Consider the following 21807-nt stretch of genomic DNA (forward strand, 5'->3'; position numbering starts at 1 on the left):
CTCCTGGCCTTCTTGGGTGCCTGGGGGGGGGGGTGAGGGATGGGCAAAGGGGTCTATGGGTCAATCCCTACTCCTCTCTGGAGACAGTGGATTAGATTCAGGGTTCTTTGGGTCATTTTTCTAAAGCAACTGTTCTGGCTCTAGGCTTGCCCTTCCTTATGACCTCTGCTGAGAGGACTTAGTTAAAGCTGTATCCCCAAATTCCTGTCCTCCATCCTACGCAACAAGTGGGACTTCTCAGCAAGTCCCTTCTCGGTGCCCTGAGCCTGCCTCCTCTGAGTCCTAGACTTGCTTTGTGACCCTAATCTACTCTGATAGTAGATTATCTGAACCTCTACTTCCTCATTTATAAAATGGGAGTTGGAATTCTTGCCTGGCTGGTCCCAGAGGGTTTTAGGAAGAGGGAGCGCAGAAAGGTACAGAACATGCTTTGAGAGGGACAGGTCTGTGAGTGGAGAGTCTGGGCAGATTATCCTTGGTTGGGTCCTTTAGGCCATCATTCTGTATGATCCCCATTAGTAATGACGAGAAAGGGAGGATTCATCTTTTTTCTCTTACTGGACTGGGAATCAGCTACTTTCTTTTAAAAAGTGAAGCTGCCCTGAGGTCTGGGGGGTCTGGGGATTCTCACTCACCATGTCTTCGGTCTCCTGGGGGCAAGGCAGTGGCTCTGGCTGGAGAGGAGCAGAGTCAGCCTGGGGCGGTCCCTCTGGGGTTATATAGTCCTGCCCCAGGGAGCCCTCAACATACCAAGGTAACCTTAGCCCTGTCGGTGCCCACCCCAGATACCAAAATAGCCCAGCTCAGGGCCTCTCCTTTCTTGGAGGGCCAAGCAGCAGCTGGAGCCCAGGGAGGGAGGAGGGAGTGGGTCTTGGGATGCATGTCTCACTAGGACCTGGGCAGGAAGGGATGTTCTTTTTCCCCAAAGGGGGCTGGAATGTGCCAGAGTTCAGAGAGGACCCAAACCGAGGGACAGTACTGGGAAATATATGAACCAGGCCCCTGTACCCCTGAGTGGGTGGGTCCAGATTTATTTACTGTTAAAACATCCCATATTTTGAAATTAATTTTTTATGGTTTTACTTATTTTTTAAAAAATATTTTTTATTTTTAAGTAATCTTTACACCCAATGTTGGGCTTGAATTTAACCCAGAGATCAAGAGTCTCATGGTCTACCGACTGAGCCAGCCAGGCACCCCTCCAGATTTAAACCCAGTAAAATTATTGAGCACTTACAGTGTGCCAGGCACTGGGCTGTGCTTCATGGGTTCATTTTGGTAAGCACAATCCCTCAGTCCCATTTTGGTTTTTTTAAAAGATGTTTTTATTTATTTCTGAGAGAGAGAGAGAGAGAGAGCAGGGGAGGGTCAGAGAGAGAGGGAGATGCAGAATCTGAAACAGGCTCCAAGCTCTGAGCTAGCTGTCAGCACAGAGCCCGACGTGGGGCTCGAACCCACGAACCGTGAGATCATGACCTGAGCCGAAGTCGGATGCTTCACCAACTGGGCCACCCAGGTGCCCCTCCCCCACTCCCATTTTGGAGTTCATAGTCAAGTGTACGTATGCATGTAGGGTAGTGGCAGAGTTGAAAGGCGGGAAGCTGAAGAATCAAGAAAGTCTTCTACATCCCCTTCATGGGGGTGGGGAGGTGGTTCAAGAAAAGATGCCAAGCATGGAATGACCAGGTATAAAGACACTAGACAGAAAGCCTGCTCTGTGATCTTGGGCTTTGTGCTCCCTGGGCCTTGTTTTCCCCTTCTATAAAATGGGCAACTTGTGGATATGAACACGATTTGGAAACAGTTTAGGGAAATATAATCATTACAATTAATAGTTAGGCCCTGTCTTGGTGGACTTACAGTCTAGCTGTGGAGACAGGATAAATGCAGAGAATGACTTCACAGCTGGTTAGGAGCACAGAAGTAGAGAGCATAGCAGCCATGTCTGGAAGTATGGGGATGACTTTATGAAGGCCAGGAGAAGTGGGTCAGGTGGACGTGGAGGGGCAGGTATGCTAAGCAGAGAACACAGATGGGCAAAGGCCTGGAGAAGTGAAAGATCAGGTTGCCAGATTGGTAATGGGGTTTGAGCAGAGGGTGCAAGGGGCTGGAGACCAGAGACTGGAGGGTCTTCAATGCCAGGCTGAGGGTTGAGAACTTGGGAGCCTTGGAAAGGTTTGAAACAGGAAAAACATAATGGAATGTGAGTCTGTAATCATTTCTTCTTTGGATCCTATTGTGAAAGTTGGAACCAAGAGAAGGGGAGTCAAAGCACCAAGAGGGATGCTAGTTGGTCACCTCCTCCTGGGGGGCGGGGATGGCCAGTGGCCCCTTTCTCCATTCCGGGCAAGAACCAGCTTGGCTGACTGTGTGACTTTGAGGTATGTTCTCCTGGGGAAATCGTGGCCGAGGAAGCCCCAGGAGGCCATGGTTGGCAAGGACACCCATCTCCTTCTTCTCCTGCTCCCTCTAGGACCCAGTGTCCTGAGGAAGATGCCTCCTCCCTTCTCCCTCCTCCAGCCTCATGCCAATGCCTCTAAGACATTTTCTTTTCTGGGCACTGGGGCCCAGCCACCTGTTGTCTCTAAGAAGAGAGAAGGAGCCACCCTAAACTTAGCAGCTGCCCTTGGCCTCCTGCACGGGCCCCTCCCTGCCTCAGTCGACAGCTGCCTCACCTTATAAGGTTACCATGGGGGTCTAGGCCCAGGGAGGAACCTTATTCTTGGATTCTGGGAGGGGTGGAAAACTCCAAAGAGGGGAAGAGGATAAAGTGCTCAGGTAGCTTGGGTCAAATGAAAAGTGGGGAAGTCGAGGAGGAGATCGGGAGCTGTATGTCTAACTCACACACTGAGTGAGAATACACAGGATCTCAGTCTGAGCTGGGAGTGAGTAGCCTAAGAGAACTCAGAAACCAAGGAGGACCTGGGCATTGGGAGCGAGGCCTGACTGAAATTTCAGGATGGTGGACTCTTGTATGGAAATTGGGGCTTTCTAACTCGGAGGCTCAGAAGAATGGGGGTCAGGGAGAGGAGAGGCTCTTAAAGTCAGGGCTTTGTGTTTGTGGTCTAGGGTAGCTCAGGGGGGACTCAGGAGATTGGGGTCTGGTTTCTTAGAAAATGAGGAGTACAGAGAGGTGTGGCAGTGAGGGTCCTGGATCCCCAAAATAATAAGAACACAGATATGGGAGTTCCTGTTACTGAGAATTCATAGTTTGGGGTCTAGGATGCCCACTAGAATGGGAGGGGTACACAGAGGATGAGGTCCAAGGAGTTAGAGCCTAGATTTTGGGGAGGAGCTCGGATAGATGCGGAGCTGATGAGAGGGACTTAGGGCTTGGGATTTTCATAGGAAATGGAGGATCCAGAGAAATGGGTCGTTTAGAGGATTTTGGAGCTCTGGGCTTTGAGTGTTGAAGTTGGTTGTGAGACTGAGATGAGAATTAGAGACGGAGTGGAGGTTGAGAGTACTTGATCAAGGCATTGGATCTGTGGTGGGATCTCACAGACCACGAGAGTGAGGTGGCTCTGGAGCTGGATGGAGAATGGGAGCCTAGGAGAAGCTTGGCTGGCTCAGTTGGTAAAGCATGCGACTCTTGATCTCAGGGTCGTGGGTTCAAGCCCCACGTTGGGTGTGGAGCCTTCTTAAAAAAGAGAGAGAGAGACAGGCAGAATGGGAGCCCAGAAAGGACTCAAGCAAAGCAGCGCCGCACTTTTATTGGCTAAGGGCTGCATTAATGTCCTGGCTCCCGCCCCCTCACAGCGCTATCCCCAACTGTCACCCCACTTCTGCGCTTGTCTCTGGTTGTCACCGATATCCCGGGGCTGGCACCGCCTGCTGGCAGCACCCCTACCCTTTGGATGCTTCCATTGGCTGAGACAGCCGTCTATCTTCCTCCCCAGTTGCTTAAGCGAGGAAAGGCGTTCATTGGCTGACAATGCAAATTAATCGCAAATTTGTCCCGCCCTCCCCAGCTGTCATTCCTTCGTGACCTTCTTGGGAGACTTTAAGAATTCCTCAGCTCTTCCTATTGACTGCGGATGCTGTCTGTCACTGCCCAAATAGACACCACTGTCTGTCAAGTTGCCCTCCACCTACTCACCCTTTTCATTGGCTCCCATTTTACTATTCCTATTGGCCAGGCTCGCACAGCACCCGCCTCCTTCCGCGGTCATTCGCTCTGTAGCCATTTTTATTGGGCAGGGACTTCAGCCTCCCGTTTTTCTATTAGGTACTTCTTTCGTTCCACCTCCTCCTGCCTTCACTCCCCCCTTTCATTGGTCTGTCTTATAGCCCTCCGCCTGCTCCATTTCCTCTTTCCAAATTACCCAGCCCCTTCCCACCTCCAACCCCACCCACCCTTCCAACGATTGGCAGAAACCCAGTTCCCTCTCTCCTATTATTCATTCAAACACTCTGNTGGCCCCCGGGGAGGCGAAGCCCGCCTGGGTCCCTGGGCCCACCCAGACCTCGGCCCCGGCCTCGGCTGTCACGGGCAGCACCGTGGTGGTACTGACTCTGGAGGCCTCACCCGAAGCCCCGAGGGCGCAGGTCTCCGCTGACCCAGATCCCCTGGTGCCCGCGGCAGTGGCAGGAGCCGAGATGTCCATGGCTTTGGGCCCAGGGACAGATTCTCCGAAGACGGAGGAGGCTAGAACCTCACCCCCCCCTGGACCAGGTACCCCCACCAGGACCCCTTCCAGAACAGCTCCTGGGGCTCTGACCGCCAAACCCCCGCTTGCCCCCAAGCCGGGAACCACAGTTGCCTCAGGAGTGACCGCGCGGGTTGCAGCAATGACATCAGGACAGGTGACAGGTGGACATGAAGCTGCAGCAGCAACATCAGCATCAACTGCACAGGCTCCAGAGGACCCCTCGGGGTCTGGCACAGACCCTTCAGGGACATGTGAGGCTCTGGTAACTGTCGTGACGGTCACCCCAGCTCCGGAGCCTGCTGAAAACTCTCAGGACCTAGGCTCCACGTCCAGCCTGGGACCTGGCATCTCTGGGCCTCGAGGGCAGGCCCCGGACACTCTGAGCTACTTGGACTCTGTAAGCCTCATGTCTGGGACCTTGGAGTCCCTGGCAGATGATGTGAGCTCCATGGGCTCAGACTCGGAGATAAATGGGCTGGCCCTGCGCAAGACGGACAAGTATGGCTTCCTTGGGGGCAGCCAGTATTCGGGCAGTCTGTGAGTACCCAGTGGGCACCCAGTGGGGCTTCAGGGAAGCAGAGGTTGGGGAGGAGGAAATGACACACCTTGCCCAGATCCTGGCAGTTCATCCTCCTCTGAGGCTCCAGGGGAGTGGCTCCAGCAGGAGTGAGACACTTGCTGATCCCTGTCAGGCCTAGAGCATCCTGAGGTTTTGGTGGCACTTGCATGTTACTCTAACCAGGTGCAGACCAGGTGTCAGGAGTTCTGGGTTTGAGCTTTGCTCTTAGTGTGTTGTGTGCCCTTGCTCTAGTGTTTTCCCTATTTCCGTGTCAGTTTCCTTCTCTACACAGTGAAAGGTTGAATGAGGTGATAGTAAGGTCGTCCCAGCTCCTTGATGTGAAAAACTTCAACTGTGGGCCAGATGTTCTGGAAGGTTGGCTGGGAGGGATTCTGGTAGAGATATTTGGTCCCTGAAGGAGGAGTCTGGGAGGGAGACAGTCATCTTCCTTCCCCTATAGCCCTAGGTCTGATGGGGTGATGACCTGGGCGGGGGGGGGGGCTGGTCAATGGAGGGGAGACCCTGCAGGTAAGGCTCCTTTGCAAAACAGAAGGGCAGTCTTGTGTTTTTACTGAAGGAAGGGGTTGGGGGAGGCCTCTTCCCCATTTCCTCATCTCCCCAGCCGGGCTTACTCTTTCCTAGTTCCCTCCAGGGGCCTGAGTCACTCCTGATGTGGGGGTGTGATTGCCTCTGACTTCTTCCTTCCCTCTCTCTGGGAAGGATCCTGCCCATTGTTCCTGTACCCCTTTAACCTGCTGGTCAGTTCAACCTACAGCATCACCTGAGCACCCAAGTGCCAGACCCTGTGCTGGGTACTAGGGATAAAGTCGTTGTTTCAAGGTGCTTGTCATCTAGAGGGAGAAACAAACACTTAACCAGTTGGTTTCCATATATGTTAGGTTTAGCCTAGAGATCAGCACAGGATTTTGTGAGTACCCAGGGAGGGGATCTTTTGCCCGCTTAGAATTCAACTGAGTCTGGTCCAAAACCTGAAGAATGAGTAGTGTTTTGTCTAATAGTGTATGTGTGTGTTGGGGTGGGGGGCGCCTGCCTGGGGTTGGGGGAAGCACTATGGGAAGGTAGTCTAGGTGTTTTATAATCCAACAAAAGACAGAAAACCTTTGAGCACCAACGTTCATGGTCCTAGGAAGGCAACTGAAGTTTGACCTTGGTGTTTTCCCATGCCAGAAGGTTGCATTTTTGTACCCAACTTATAGGCGAAGAAACAGGATTAGAGCAGTTGAATGAATTGCCACACTCACACCTGTATCTGTGCCACCAGTGGCTTCCTCTCAATACTCTGCTGTCCCCAAGGAACTTGGATTGAATTGGATTTCAGGGAGCCCCTCTTGTGTGCCAGGCACTGTGGTCAATGCTGTTTCTCTGTTTTGTAATTTTGTCCCTCTAAAATCTGTCTTCCATGCTGGAAGAATATACTTCTGAGGCAAGGCTGACTGGGGCCCATGTTACCTTAAAAGCTTATAGTAGCTCCCCACTGGCCACCGGATAAAGTCCCACGTGCTTTATTTTGCACATAGACTCATTATCTGGCTTTGCTGGCCTTTCTGGTCTTCTGTCCCACCATTCCTCACCATGCACTTAGTTCCGTGGTCCTGTTGAACTGATTGTAGTCTCTCCTCCTTCATACTCCGGTTGTTCACCTGCCAGGAATGCCTTTCTCCTCCTCCTGTCTTGGTATGTTCTACTCAGTCCTTCCTGGCTTATAATGCAGATGTCTCCTCCTCCAGGAAGCCTTTCCTGATATCCACTGCCTCTACTCCAGTCTGTGCCTCCCCTGTGCATTTTTGGTATTGCATTTCCCACACCACATTGCAGTCCTCTCCCTTGCAAGCTTGTGACCTTCTTGATGGCAGGAAAGGGATTATCTTATTCTTCCTGATCCTTAGAGTTTGAAAGTGACTTATGGTAGAAATTAATGAACAGTGATGGGTCGCCTGGGTGGCTTGGTCAGTTAAGCGTCTGACTCTAGCTCAGGCCATGCTCTTGCAGTTTGTGAGTTCGAGCCCCATGTCGGGCCCTGTGCTGACAGCTTGGAGCCTGGAGCCTGCTTCAGATTCTCTGTCCCTCTCTCTCTCTGCCCCTCCCCTGCTAACTCTCTGTCTCTCTCTCTCAAAAATAAAATAATAAATATTTTTATGGGCGCCCGGGTGGCTCATTTGGTTAAGCGTCCAACTTTGGCTTGGGTCATGATCTCGCAGTCCTTGGGTTTGAGTCCTGAGTTAGGCTCGGTGCTGACAGCTCAGAGTCTGAAGCCTGCTTTGTATTCTGTGTCTCCCTCTCTCTTTGCTTCTCCCTTACCTGTGCTCTGACTCTCTATCCCAAAAATAAATAAACGTTAAAAAAAACTAATGAGCAATGATTAAGTGGTTCTAAGACAAAAGAAGCTAATAGTTAATGAGCCCATCCATTTGCCAGTCCTTTATATGCAGTTTCTCAGTAGTCCTCTCATACCTTTGTGATGTAGGTGGTGGCATCCCTTTTTAACAGATGAGAAAGAGATTCAGGTTATCACTTGCCAAGATCCCTCCATTTCTAATGGACAGAACTGGAATTTGAGTTCAGGTCTGTCTGGAAATTCAATCTCATTCTTCCATTCCATTCATTTCCCGGTACTGGTTCCTACACTTTTCAAGACTCTTGGGGTATCTTGAGTGTGAAGGTGCGACGGAACAATGGGCAAACAGTGCAAGGAAAACTTCATTTGCTTGGGAATCTAGGGTGACTTCAGGGAAGAGGAGGTAGAGGGAATTGCAGGTGGCTCAGGGGATCTCAAGAGTCTGATAGGAGGAAACTCAGTTGTTTCTAAGGAGGCAGAGAAGTATATTTTTATTTGTTTTGTATTTTTTTTAATAGCAAGTGCTATTTGTTATATAATCTCTCAAGTAGATACTATTTTCTCTCCATCTTACAAATGAGGAAATTGAAGCTGAGAGGAATTTTATGACTTGCACAAGGTCACACAATGAATAAGTGGTAAAGTTAGAACTTGGACCCAGGTCTAATGCAGAATATGGCTTTTAAATATTCTGTACCCTCTCCCCAAACTTGTAAGCGCCATAAGCAGGATTTGAACACACCCAACATGTATAGAGGTTGAACATGAGAACACCATCTCTGTGGCAGAGATTCCTTCCAAGGGGAAGATGTCCTTTCAGTGTGGTGAACTAGGCCCTTTGATGCCTAAGTGGCCAGATATCCTGATATTTGGTAGCTCACAAAATGCTTTTACAGCCAGTCTCTCATTTGAGCCTGGGGAGGTGGATTCTGTCAGTAATCCATGTTTTATACTACTGCTACTGACCCCTTCCATGCTCTCTTCATCCTGCAGAGAGAGCTCCATTCCTGTAGATGTGGCTCGGCAGCGTGAACTCAAATGGCTGGAGATGTTCAGTAACTGGGATAAGTGGCTGTCACGGCGTTTCCAGAAGGTTTGGAAGGCTGAGTGGTGGGCAGGGCAATGGACAAGTTGGGAGGGGCTTAGGGTGGGCTCATGTGCTCCAGGGAAGCCACGATAGTATTTGTTCTCTNTAAAGATAGAAGGCCACACCAGGTCCAGTGGAATAAAGCCAAGGGATGTGGGAGGGCTGTCTCAGGAAGCCCGAGGACTGCTTAGGGAAGGCCTGGAGGCTCTGCCAGCCCCTGAAGCTGTCGTCCCGCCTGCCACTCTGCCTTAGGTGAAGCTGCGCTGTCGGAAGGGGATCCCCTCCTCCCTCAGAGCCAAAGCTTGGCAGTACCTGTCCAATAGCAAGGAACTCCTGGAGCAGAACCCTGGCAAGTTTGAGGTGTGTCCAGGGTATGGGGACATGTGATATTGTGTGAAGGGTATCATCAGTCCCCCTAGATCCTGAGATAATTCCTGCTGTCCCACTACAGGAGCTGGAACGGGCTCCTGGGGACCCCAAGTGGCTGGATGTGATTGAGAAGGACCTGCACCGCCAGTTCCCTTTCCATGAGATGTTTGCTGCTCGAGGAGGGCATGGGTAAGATGGCCTGATCATGTGGGTCAGTCTGTAGAAGGCTCCAGGTAGATACAGAGCTGGGTTGGAATCTGTTCTTACCGTCGTCCAGGGTTCCTAGGAGAGTGGTCCTTAATGGATTAAGTGTCAAGCCGTATTGAAGGACTTGTCCTGGGAGGGAGATTCTGACTTGGGGCCGGGGGCTGTTAGAGGGGAGACAAGAGGCACAACAAGGACTTACTGAAGAGGCCGCATTTGAATTGGGTCTTGAAGGATAGATGGGAGCAGAGCTGGGGGCAGGTTTTTCCTGGCTGGGGGTTTATGTAAGCCGTCTCTGGGGTGTGGGGTGGGGTGGCTGAGGCTAGAAAAGCAATTTAGGGCCAGATCACCAGAGGCCCTTAAAAATTGTTCCAAGCACTTGTACTTTTGTTCTGTATGCTAGGCTTCCCCAAGATGTATATATATATATCACTCCTTAGTAACATGAAAGATGGTATTAGGTGGCTCTCAGATGCACATTTTTTATCAGTTCATCTTTTCAGCAAATATTTAACTGAACACCGCTATCTGCCAGGAACTGGTCTAGTCACAGATGACAGCACTTAACAAGACAAAAACTCCTGCCCTTGTGGGGCTTAGTATATTTTAGTGGAGGTAGACAATAAGTAAATAAGACAAAGAAGGAAAGTATGTTGTATGTGAAGAGGTGGTAAGTATTAAAGAGGAGTTTAAAGCCAGAAAGGGGAATAGAGAATGTGAATGGGGATGGGGTTACAGTGAACTGATTTGTGTTTTAAAGGGATCATTCTGGCCGCTGTGCTGAGGATAGTATAAGGAGACCAGGACAGAAGCAGAGAGACCTGTTAGGAGAGTATTTCCATAATTGAGGAGAGAGACGATGATAGCTATCCATAGAATGGTAGCTGTGGAACTATGGGGGAAAATGGTTGGGTTCTAGCTATATTTTGAAGGTAGAGCCAAAAGGATTTGCCAATGGGTTAGATGTGGACTCTGTGTGTGTGTGTGTGTGTGTGTGTGTGTGTGTGTGTGTGTGTGTGTGTGTGTGTGTATGAGAGAGAGAGAGAGAGAGAGATTGGAATCAAGGCTGACTCTGAAGGTTTTGAGCCTGAGAAACTAAAAGAATGGAGTTGTTTATATATTGTATACTGTTTTGGATGGGAAAAGGAGGTTAGAGGGGTATGTTAATAGATCAGTTTTGGAATGTGAAATTTGAAATGCTAATTGGACATCCAGATGGAGATGTCAAGAAAGTTGAATGTACGACCTTTATAAATCTGGAATTTGGGGAGAAGTTTAAATTGGAGGTAAGCTGGAGATTGAGAGTTATCAGCCTCTAGATGGAACTGAATTTCACCTGTGGGATTGGACGAGATCATCAAGGCAGCAAGTGTAGATACAAAAGAAAACTCAGAGATTGAGCCTTGCAGCTCTAACATTTCAAGAATGGGAAGATGAGAACAAACCAGCTCAGGAAGGAGAAACTAGAGAGGCAGAAGGAAAACCAGGGCAGTGTGATTTCTGGAAGCAAAGGGGTTTCGGGACCAGTTGTATGAAATGCTGCTGATGGGTCAAGTAAAGTCAAGTCTGCAAATTGACCTCTGGACTCAGCACAGTGGAGGTCACTGGTGACCTTGATAAAGGCAGTTTGTGAGGGGCAGTAGGGTTAAGCCTGACTGGAGAATGGAAGGAAAGAGATTAAAGACAGCAAGTCTGTATTCTGAAGTTTTGCTGACTAGGTAAGGAGAGAAATGGCATAGTGTTTGGAGGGGAAGGGGGGTAGTCAAGAGACTTTTTGTAAGCTAGAGGAAATAACAGATGTTGGTATGCCAATGAGAATGATCTAGTAGGGAGAGAAAAACTGATGATGCAGGAGAGGTGGCTGGCTTGCTGGAGTGATGGCCTGTGTAGGGCAGAGGGGATGGGATGCAGTACTCAAGTGGGAAAGCTTTGTTTGGCCAGGACCACAGACAGTTCACCGACAGCAACAGGGAGGAGAAAGCAGGAACTCAGATGCAGGTAGGGAGGTAAAAATAGCATGGGAGCTTGTGGGAGTTGTATGTTTCATAGGTATTAGATAAAATAACTAATATATATCAAAACTGTCATTTGATGGATGCTATTGCAAAGTGGGGGAAAATATTCAGTAAATAATAGTGGGGAGGTATGCAGGTACAGGACAAGATCACACTTCAATGACTGAATTTGGGGATGTGAGAGATTATTACTTTTTACTTTCTTCTGCGTAAGAAATGAATGTCTGAGCTACAGAATGGCTGTGGAGGTAGAGAGAAGGAACAGGCATGAATGAAATTCAAGATGTAGTGTTGATAACTTGGCGATTAGCCATGAGGAGGAGCCTTTCCAGTGTGGGGCTAAGTGAATGGAATTCTCAGACAGAGCGATGGGCACCCTTAAGAAAGAGGAGCAGGTCTAGGGCAGAGATTTTATTCTTTTGGATACAGAGACAAGAGAAAGGTCTGAGGCACAGCTGGCTTCCCAGGCCTTCACCAAGAACCAGGGCCCAGTGGACATGCTGGCAGAGAACTGATGGAATCCCCTGAGGCCGATAAGGCAGGCCCTGCTCTGGGGTGATCAGAGCACTCAGACAGTGCTACAGGAGATCCGATGTTGTGGACAGTGAAAGCTTTCTGAAGAAGGTGACCTTGAAGGTCTATGGGATGGTGGCAGATGAAGGAGGGAGAGAACACACAGCCTGTGCTGGGGAATGGGTAGGGAGCTCAGGCTGGAGCCTGGAATGCTTTGATTATGGTCTGAGTTGTTGGCTTAACCTTGATGGGCAGTGCTAGGAAGGTCGGTGGAGGTGTGTGGTGGTGAACCTCTGAGGTTAACCTGGAACTGGATCTAGGAGGGGTCTGGGCTGGGGCTGGTTGTGGGGGGCAGGCTTAGTTTGGGGCAACGAGCCCCCAACTCCTGTGATTGCCCTCATGGTCTTTCCCAATACCCACAGGCAACAGGACCTGTATCGAATCCTGAAGGCTTACACTATCTACCGGCCCGATGAGGGCTACTGCCAGGCCCAGGCCCCAGTGGCCGCCGTGCTGCTCATGCACATGCCTGCTGAGGTCAGCATACGCTGGTCCTGGTTGGGGAGGGACTGGGAGGACCTTGGCCTACAGTGGTGATGGGGGAGCTCTCTGCTCCTGGTTTCTCAGGCCCCATCCCTCCCTCCTTGTTCTCGCTCTTCTCAGCAAGCTTTTTGGTGCCTGGTGCAGATCTGCGACAAGTACCTCCCCGGTTACTACAGTGCAGGGCTGGTGAGTGTCTGGGAGCTGAGTGCACCCAAGGTTGTGACTTTCCCCTGAGGCTGCAGGGAGGTCCTTGTCCTCCCCCACCCTCTGCCCTTTAGTCCCTCTGCTCTGGGCCTCTCCCCTGGAGGTGAGGATCCCCCACTAGGGATAGTCCTGCCTGACGGGGGCCACAGTAGGCCTCTTCTCATGGCTCATCCCACTTCCAGGAGGCCATTCAGCTGGACGGAGAAATCTTTTTTGCGCTGTTGCGCCGGGCCTCCCCGCTGGCACACCGGCACCTGCGGCGGCAACGCATTGACCCCGTGCTCTACATGACAGAATGGTTCATGTGCATCTTTGCCCGCACCCTGCCCTGGGCTTCAGTGCTACGTGTCTGGGATATGTTCTTCTGTGAAGGTACTTCTGTAGCCATTCAGGCCGCGAGGGGGCCAGGGTTTCCCTGGTGGCTGCCAGAGAGTGGCCTGCTGCCAGAAGGTACCTCTGGGGCCTAGGCTTCCCTGTAAGCAGTCTGGGGGCTGGAGAAACTGGGGCCTAGTCGTGACTCTGCTATTAATCCAGAGCTTACTCTTCCTCTCAGGAACCTGAAACCCATGGCAGCTCATTTCCCTTCATGGGGCCTCAGTTTCCTTATCTGTATGGGTGGCAGTAAGACAGGGATGGAGCCTATGAGTCCCTTCTGAATGGGACACACTGAGATCCCAGCCCTGATCACCCATGCTCTCTTCTTTCTGACCTTGCAGGCGTCAAGATCATTTTCCGGGTGGCCCTGGTGCTGCTGCGTCACACACTGGGCTCGGTGGAGAAGCTTCGTTCCTGCCAGGGCATGTATGAGACCATGGAGCAGCTGCGCAACCTGCCCCAGCAGTGCATGCAGGAGGACTTCCTGGTGCATGAGGTAGGCTGTGGCCTGAGCACACCCACACCTGCTTCAGGCCATACCCGCCCTCACCTTCATTCTGGTACCCATTGCTTCTCCGTCTAGGTGACCAACCTCCCAGTGACAGAAGCACTGATTGAGCGAGAGAACACAGCCCAGCTCAAGAAGTGGCGAGAAACCCGGGGGGAGCTGCAGTATCGGCCCTCTCGGCGACTCCATGGCTCCCGGGCCATCCATGAGGAGCGGCGGCGGCAGCAGCCACCCCTGGGCCCCTCCTCCAGCCTCCTTAGCCTCCCTGGCCTCAAGAGCCGAGGCTCCCGGGCAGCCGGAGGGGCCCCCTCCCCACCCCCTCCTGCCCGCAGGGCCAGTGCTGGGCCTGCCCCAGGGCCAGTGGTCACCGCTGAGGGACTGCATCCATCCCTTCCTTCACCTACTGGCAACAGCACCCCACTGGGTCCCACCAAGGAGACTCGGAAGCAGGAGAAAGAACGGCAGAAACAGGAGAAGGAACGTGAGAAGGAGCGGCAGAAACAGGAGAAAGAACGGGAGAAGCAGGAGAAGGAGCGGCAGAAATGGGAAAAAGAGCAGGAGAAGGAGCAACAGAAGCAGGAGAAGGAGCGGCAGAAGCAGGAAAAGAAGGCCCAAGGCAGGAAGCTCTCGCTGCGTCGGAAGGCAGACGGGCCCCCAGCGCCCCAGGATGGTGGGGACGGGCCCTCGGCGTCTGAGGCCCGGCAGGATGCCTACTTCTGACCTCTGTCCCCGGGGCTGGACTGCATGGCCTCCCTTTTTTTCCCCTCAGTCGGGAGCAGGCCTGGCCTGGGGTGCTGCCCCGAGCTTCCTGGACAGACTGTCCTTCGGGGGAGCGTGGTTTGATTTCCCCCATCTCCTTGCCAGCTGCTGATCCCTACACAGCTGGGACAGTGACAGTGCATGGGGCAGCTGCCTTTCCTCGGGGCAGGTGTGAACAAGTCTGGAGCCCCTTCGCCTCCAGTTAGGCCCACCGGGGGTCTCTGTCACTCCTGCCCCAGTTCCCTTTGGGGTTCTTTCCCAGGTGCAGTCCTGATTGGCCTTTGTCACCTCAGGGGTGACTTGGCAATGGGAATCAGCAGTTTTCAGATTCTTACACTCCAGTTGCTCCCTTTATCCATGAGTGGAGCTGGGTTCCTTTTTCCCTTCTTCAGACCTGCTGGTCTCCCCCACTTCCTGGTCGGGGGCCAGGGCTCTCCTTGCTCTACTTCTGGACATCTCTGTGTTGTAATTATGTACAGAGGACCTGGTCGGCCCAGGGTGGGGGTGCTCGCTCTATCTTCTGTCCTTTGGTTCTCCTTCCATAATGTTCTTGCACTTGTTTATTTAAGGGGACATGCACTGGAACAGGAAATGTCTCCCCCTTCCCCACCTGCCATTCTCCTTGTTCTTTTTCCTCTTCACCTACCTTCCTCTATGTTCTCAGGCCTCTCCTGCTTTGTCTCACCAGGGCCCCCGCCTGTCACCTTGTTTCCCCTCCAGCCCCTATCTGGGTAAGGGGTCTTCCCCTGAGCTCCAGGGGGTGGAACCCAATGTTTACATTCTCTTTGCTCCCACCCTGTGCGGCGCTTCACGGAATCAGAAGAGAACCTGCTGTTGTACCTGGGCCTGTCTCCTGCCTTGTTATTTGGTAAAGGAAGTTAGAATAAAAGCTAGGCCAGGTGGGGGTGGGGGGAAAACAATGGAGCAGGCCAGGATCTGCCTGGGTGTCTGCTGAAGCACTCAGCTGGTCTTGGCAGGGAGGTACCTTTTGGCCTTTGGTCCATCTTTCAGTCACTCATCAACAACTGTTGAGCGCCTGCGCCCCCTTTGCCTGGGATCTGCCGCCTCTGTCGTCACTGGACTGGAGTCCTCTACACACCACCTGCAGCACCCGGATCTCTTTCCCAAAGCGCTCGTGCAACTCCTGGAAGCTGGAGGGGGGGCCGAGGGTGGCTAGGAAGCCACAGTCTTCTGGGGGTGAGCTGGGTTCTTGGCCAGCTGCCTGGCACAGCTCCCGGTACTGGGCTTCCAGTGGGGGTAGTAGCACCACCAGCGGCCTCCAGCTCGCCCCAGCCAGTGCCCTCAACCACGCTCCCAGCTCTTCCTGGTTTTCTGCTGCCAGCTTGTAGGCCCGCCCACCTTCTGTGCCCTCAACCCCGGGGGTCAAGATGGTAAAAGCATAGGGTTCTGTGGCCCCAAGGCGTGGCTCCACCTGGCAGTTTTCTAAGAGGATGAGGCCCAGGGGTGTGCGGTCGGCCTGGTGCCCCAGGTAGAAGAGGAGGTTCCCCCGGAGGACAAACCAGCGGCGTTGATAGCTGGTATTTCGGGCTCCCTTCTTTAGCAAGATGCCCTCCCGGTCTGGAGCCTGTGTTCTGTATCCGTGGAAGAAACTGAGCACGGACTTTCGGTGCAGTTTCATGGTAGTCCAATCCGAGCGTGAACCCTGGGGGCAGGCAGGAGAGAGGAGGGGTGATCTCCTTGTTCTGCTGGGCACCCCATGCCGCCCTCCAATGACTCCAGTAGGTTCTTCCTGGGCACAGCCTTAGTCTAGTGGGATTCAAGACTGTCCTGAAGAGCTAAAGGTCTTGTCCCTATACCACAGTGACCCATACCTCCCCCGCTTTAGCTCTATTCCTTGGGCCAATTTACAGACTCTAGTCTGGGGCCGCTGGACTGGGGCCCTACTTGCTGAGAGGGGCTTTATCCTGAGGCTGTGGTCTGAGAGAGAGGCATTGTTGCTCCTTTCCAGCCTACCTGAGATCGGGGCACAGGAAGCTTCTGGCCTGGATACTGGGCACAGGTACCACTGTCACCTCTGCGGGGATGGCTCTTCCCACCTCTGGAAACCGGGAACTCAACCAGGTGATAGGCGTGGGGTGAATGACTTCCCCTGGGTCCTAAAGAGAGCCGGATTCGTAAAGTGCCCCCAAAGCCTGCTGGGGGCTCCAAGCGGGCCATCATCAGAACTGGGTCTCTCCTCAGGGAGAAGAGCAAGGTCGCACCTCGGACTAGGAGAGGACAGAACTGGACGCCGAGTGGGAAGGCAGGATTCCTAAGGAGATGGTGAGGGGCGCAAAGCCCTTGACCAACCCTGGGGAATGGTGGCTTAACTCTGTAAAGGGAAACGGGCCGAAACCCGCTGTCCCACTTTGCCCCTCCATCATGATCCTGGGCGCCCTTTTAAGTAGTGTGCTTCACTTTCTCTTCAGAGCCTCTAACTGCTGTAGGAGGGAATCTAAACCGTAGCCGGCCATCCCTGTCGTTTGATCAGGGTCCAGGCATTTATACGTCGCCAGTTCTCGCCATTGTCGCCCCACACTGGTCACGTCACTCAGGGGAGGGCGGGGTTGTCTTCCCCGCTCTCTGCGTACTTCCGCCCGGTTTTCCAGTTAGTCGTCTAACCCGAGTGAAGCCACTTCCGGCCTTCTCTGGCGCCTTCCGCAGTTCTCTTCCGGGTGATGGCGGCCGGTGCCCCGGATGTAGTCCTCGTGAGCGTCTTTCTCTTTTTCTTCCCCCACGGCCTCCCGTGGATCCTGAGGTGAGCGCGCGCCAGTGGGGCTGCTCGAATCCCCGCGGCTCTGCCGCCTCTCTTTGTACACTTAGATTTGTACACTTAGCCCGGGACAGTTGGCGGTCACCCCGCGGAGTTGGGAGTTCAGCGCGGGCCGGAGGGGAGTGGCCAGCAAGCCAGGTCCTGGGTCCACCCAGGCCCTGCGGGCTCTGAGGGGACTGGGGGTGGAGGAGAGGGTGTCAGCCCGCAGATCCCCGTCGCAGCCAGAACTGTCGGGGCCAGGAATGGGGAGGTATGGGGGAGGGGAGCCTGTCTCTTTTCGTCAAGGATGGGGGTTGCCCGTGGGGAGCCCCTACGCGCGACCGCCTGTCCGCCCCCGCTCCAGCAACTCTGTTGGAGGCCGAGCCAAGTCCCGGGGGCCTTCTGGCTGCCAGCTTCCCTCGCGGCCCCTCACTGTGTGCTCCCTCTCCCCCCAAGCTGGATCTAGTGCGTACCAGGTGATGGCTTGTTGTGCTGGGGCACTTCCGCGGTGAGTAGCCTCGCCCGCTTCCCTTAATCTGCATCCTCTCTCGACCCAGCCTGGGGAAGGCTCCTCAGTCCAGTCATGCCGAAGAGGAAAGTGACCTTCCAAGGTGTGGGAGATGAAGATGATGAGGATGAAATCAGTGTTCCCAAGAAGAAGGTGAGGGGGCCAGACCCATGCATTCTGAGGAGGAGGGAGGGGAGGGAAAGAACTAGAAGCCAGAAGAGAAAAAGAGGGGGGCGGGAGGGGAGGGAAGGTGGCAAAGAAAGCAGAGAGAGGGCTAGCTTTTCCATGTGCTCTGGGAAATGGGTTTGGAGAAGGTTCAGTTTGAGAGGGTTTTGAAGAAGAACCTACCTAGAATTTTCAGTTGGGGAAGGTTTTGAAGAAAAATCTACGTCAAGTATCTTGAGGAATAACCAGTAATCTGCATCTCTCAACTTGCCGGCCCTTCCTCACAGCTGGTGGATCCTGTAGCTGGGGCAGGGGGTCCTGGGAGCCGATTCAAAGGCAAACACTCTCTGGACAGTGACGAGGATGATGATGATGATGATGAGGGGTCCAGCAAATATGATATCCTGGCCTCAGAGGATGTGGAAGGTGAGCTAAACCCAAGAATTGATGCAGCTGCATGAACAGATCGAGCTTTTAGGAACGTGGGGCAAGGAAGCTCTTTGTCTTTTGCGTGTGTGTGCACGCACCCAGCATGGGATGCCTGTGTCTTTCACGCAGGTCAGGAAGCAGCCACGCTCCCCAGTGAGGGAGGTGTGCGGATCACACCCTTCAACCTACAGGAAGAGATGGAGGAAGGCCACTTTGATGCTGATGGCAACTACTTCCTGAACCGGGATGCTCAGATCCGAGACAGCTGGCTGGACAACATTGACTGGGTGTGGCCGAGGGGCTGACATGGCGGGCGGCCTGGAGGCAGCAGGTGCTGGGCCTGGGCCCTCCCGCAGTTTGGAGGAGATAACCTGTCCCTGTTTTCACATCACAGGTGAAGATCAGGGAGCGGCCTCCTGATCAGCGCCCACCGTCAGACTCAGAGGAAGAGGACAGCCTGGGCCAGACACCAATGAGTGCCCAAGCCCTTCTGGAGGGCCTTCTGGAGCTGCTGTTGCCAAGAGAGACAGTGGCTGGCGCGCTGAGGCGTCTGGGAGCCAGAGGAGGAGGCAAAGGGGGCAGCAAAGGGGGTGGGCGGCCCAGTTCCCCGCAACGCTTGGATCGGCTCTCTGGGTTGGCCGACCAGATGGTAGCCCGGGGCAACCTTGGCGTGTATCAGGAGACAAGGGAACGGTTAGCCATGAGGCTGAAGGGGTTGGGGTCCCGGACCCAGGGACCCCCTGAGCCCACACCGCCACCCTCTCTGGACATGTTTGCTGAAGAAGTGGCAGAGGGGGAGCTGGAGACCCCAACCCCTACGCAGAGGGGAGGTAAGACTGGAGGCAGAGGAGGAGTGCTGTGGGCAGGGGCAGGGGCCGGGGAACTTGAGGCCCAGATGGCTTTGCATGTTGTTTTAGAAGCAGAGTTGCCAGGAGATGGACTGGTGGACGTGATGTGGGAATATAAGTGGGAGAACACGGGGGATGCTGAGCTGTACGGGCCCTTCACCAGCACCCAGATGCAGGTAAGTCCCTTTCTACTTCCTTCTGCCGCTTCTCTCCCTCCCCCCACCCGTATCAGTCCTTTCCCAGCTCTGCTCTCTTTTCCTACAGACCTGGGTGAATGAAGGCTACTTCGCAGATGGTGTTTATTGCCGGAAGCTGGACCCTCCTGGCGGACAGTTCTACAACTCCAAACGCATTGACTTTGACCTCTATACCTGAGCCTGCTCAGGGCCCTGTTTTGGCGGCCCCTTCTTTCCTGAACTCTGTGGAGGAGGCCCCAGCTGCCTCAGGCATTGAGGACTTTAGGGGCCATTTTTCAGTCAATTTCCCTTTCCCAATAAAAGCCTTTGGTTGTATATTTAGGGCTTTGGCTGTGCTAATGGCCAGAAGCCAAGGACCTTCATAACCCCTTCGAACTCCTCTCATGAGTGGAAGTTTCTGGTTACCTAAACCATTTCGCCTTTGTTTATCATTCCTGGGGTGGAACCAGGGCTGTCAGGTGGCCTCGAGTCTGCTCACCATCTAAAACTCCCTTTCACTCACATGCTGTCCTCCAGTATTCTCGGAGGGGGCTTTGGAACCTCAGAGCCTCTGTCTTCACAGCCAGTGTAGGTAGAGCACCAGAAGTGGAGAGTTTAGGGCTTGGGGGCTGGGACATCTGTTTGGAGGGAGTAGGAAGCCTGCTATCCGCAGACTCCCCACTGTCTCAGGCTTCTTCGGGGAACAGTGATGGCCCTTCAAGGCCATCTGGGCAGCCACTGAACTGGCACAAAAAGGGGCAGTGCCTCCTTGGAGCTCACACAGTGAATTGGAGAGCTGGCCCAGACCCAGCGGGCTTTTTTCCCAGACCTTTCTTGGCACCCTTGAAGTTCTCTGAAATCACATTTCCTGAGCTCCCGGTGTGCACAGGCTGGTGCCGTGAAGGAACCGGATAACTGGATTAGTCTTCTTCCAGGAATTCAGATTTTGGGGGAGTATGGTTGGGAGGGGACAGGTATAATTGTATTGTCTGCACCTAGCACCTCCCACCTCTCACCAGTGCTGCCTTATGCCTCTTGTACCAAATTAGGTTGAACCCTCCACTTTTCTACTTTGGCTGTCCTTTGGAGTCCCGGGGAGCTATAAAATTTACTCAAATTCCAAGTGAGTTAGTTTAGAGAGTGGCTCAGTGGTTGGGGCTTTTTGAAAGCTCCCAGGTGATTCCAGTGTGTGGACAGGTGGAGAACCACTGGGCATGACTCAGGACTGAGGTTACACCTGGAGGGGCCACTTCCCAGATCCTGCTGTGGTGGCAGAGCTGAGCATGTGGTGGCCAGGGCTCTGTCGTTCTGTTACAGGATTGCTGGGCACCAGGGCCGCAGGTGGAAGGAGCCAGGCTTGGAAGTAGGAACGACAGCAGAGTGGGGACCCTTGACGCTCTAGCGAGGCCTCCAACTTCTGTATTAGTTGGGTCCGTGCCGGTGCCAGCCCAGACTTGGTAGTCGTTGATTCCAAGATGTCTTCAGTTGTAAGTCTTCAGGTGTCATTAAGAAAACCCTGCTAATTGTATTTGTAAGATGTCATTGATTAAATGGTTCATCTGGATTTCAGAAGTGAAAAGCAATACAGCTGGTCACCTTTATAATCCCAGTGACAGACGGACTCATGGGAGGTGTGTACTGTTGGGTGAATAGATGAAAGCCAAGGGGGCAGTTCCCTTGGATGTACCACTGGCATCTCAGGCTCCACCTATCCAGGTCCCACCCCATCTACCCCTCACAGCCACCTCCTGTGGTCACCTCCCTGATGAATGGTCCCCCAGAGATGTCCATGTCCTCAACAAAATCTGTGAATATGGGACCTTACGTGGCAAAAGAGACTGCAGATGTGATTAATGACTGAGGTGGGCAGGGGGCTGTGCTATCCTGGAGTATGGAGGTGGGTGGGCCCAGTGTCATCACAAAGGTCCTATAAAGTGAAAGAGAGGAGGGTCAAACACAGTTACTGGCTTTGAAGATGGAAGACCAGGTCACATGCCAAGGAATGCGGTGGCCTATAGAAACTGGAAAAGGCAAGCGAACAGCCCTCCCAGAGCTGCTACAGAAAAAAGCCCTACTGAGGATTTGAACCCAGTGAAAACCATTGTGGACTTCTGACCTCTAGAATCTAATAAAGTGTTTCAAGCCACCAAGTTGTGGGTATTTATTATGGCCCCAATAGGAAACTAACACATACCCCACCTAGCTGAATGCCTTTCCTCTCCCACAAACATGACTTAAGTTCTCTNTACTATTTTTACCAAAAACTTTACTGAGATGTAGTGCACCCGTTTGTACAGTTCAATAGTTTTTTTTAGAATATTCATAAGGCTGTGGAGCTATCACTACAATCCAATTTTAGAACATTTCTGTCCACCATAGAAGAAACTGCTCCCTTTACTCCCCACCCTCTGTGTCGTCCAGTCCCTGGTAACCACTAATTCACTTCCTGTCTCTGTAGAGTTGCCTATTCTGGCCGTTTCGTACAAATAGACTCAAAAGATATGTGGTCTTTTGTGTCTCCTTGTGTCTACTTAGTTTTTGAGATTCAGCCATGTAACATGTAATAGTAATCTTTATTGTGAGTAATATTCCACCATATGAATGTATGGAATATTACCATTCACTAAACCTCACACTTTCTTTGCATTTTACTAATTTTTCCCTTATGTCCCTTGTCTGTTCCAGAATCTCTTCTGGGACACCCTTTCACATTTAATTATCATGTCTCCTTAATCTCTGGTCTGACAGTTCCTCAGAGTTGTTTTTGCTGACTTTGACAGTTTGA

The 21807-nt window shown here is 52.7% G+C and overlaps 3 protein-coding genes and 1 non-coding gene across 9 annotated transcripts; 3 read left to right on the forward strand and 1 right to left on the reverse strand.

Moving 5' to 3' along the window:
- Positions 1 to 2079: 2079 nt before the first annotated feature.
- On the forward strand, positions 2080 to 14988 carry TBC1D10B (TBC1 domain family member 10B). The gene is made up of 10 exons (XM_077760545.1): positions 2080 to 2097; positions 4291 to 5189; positions 8561 to 8660; positions 8907 to 9014; positions 9106 to 9212; positions 12178 to 12292; positions 12419 to 12484; positions 12685 to 12874; positions 13219 to 13373; positions 13461 to 14988. The coding sequence occupies exons 1-10, from the start codon at positions 2080 to 2082 to the stop codon at positions 14103 to 14105; spliced, it is 2403 nt and encodes an 800-aa protein (XP_077616671.1). The 3' UTR covers positions 14106 to 14988.
- On the forward strand, positions 3559 to 3631 carry TRNAK-CUU (transfer RNA lysine (anticodon CUU)). Its single transcript has one exon. It is a non-coding gene; the product is annotated as a tRNA-Lys (tRNA).
- Positions 14979 to 16736, reverse strand: LOC144228536 (sesquipedalian-1-like). Of its 2 annotated transcripts, XM_077760375.1 has the most exons (3): positions 16367 to 16735; positions 16119 to 16261; positions 14979 to 15807 (listed from the first exon to the last, which is right to left on the reverse strand). In XM_077760375.1, the coding sequence occupies exon 3, from the start codon at positions 15781 to 15783 to the stop codon at positions 15163 to 15165; it is 621 nt and encodes a 206-aa protein (XP_077616501.1). In that variant the 5' UTR covers positions 15784 to 15807; positions 16119 to 16261; positions 16367 to 16735; the 3' UTR covers positions 14979 to 15162. The 2 variants fall into 2 exon arrangements, with proteins under 2 accessions (XP_077616501.1, XP_077616500.1); XM_077760374.1 differs by having other exon boundaries at positions 16119 to 16736.
- A 72-nt stretch (positions 16737 to 16808) lies between these two features.
- Positions 16809 to 19360, forward strand: CD2BP2 (CD2 cytoplasmic tail binding protein 2). 5 transcript variants are annotated; one of them, XM_077760369.1, is made up of 7 exons: positions 16809 to 16902; positions 17454 to 17557; positions 17857 to 17995; positions 18128 to 18285; positions 18393 to 18828; positions 18916 to 19022; positions 19111 to 19360. In XM_077760369.1, the coding sequence occupies exons 2-7, from the start codon at positions 17480 to 17482 to the stop codon at positions 19219 to 19221; spliced, it is 1029 nt and encodes a 342-aa protein (XP_077616495.1). In that variant the 5' UTR covers positions 16809 to 16902; positions 17454 to 17479; the 3' UTR covers positions 19222 to 19360. The 5 variants fall into 5 exon arrangements, with proteins under 5 accessions (XP_077616495.1, XP_077616494.1, XP_077616497.1 ...); XM_077760368.1 differs by having other exon boundaries at positions 16811 to 16902; positions 17353 to 17557; XM_077760371.1 differs by lacking the exon at positions 16809 to 16902 and adding an exon at positions 16941 to 17055.
- Positions 19361 to 21807: the final 2447 nt, after the last annotated feature.

Source organism: Crocuta crocuta, unplaced genomic scaffold (assembly GCF_008692635.1).
Source record: "Crocuta crocuta isolate KB4526 unplaced genomic scaffold, BGI_CrCroc_1.0 scaffold73, whole genome shotgun sequence".
Taxonomy (NCBI): domain Eukaryota; kingdom Metazoa; phylum Chordata; class Mammalia; order Carnivora; family Hyaenidae; genus Crocuta; species Crocuta crocuta.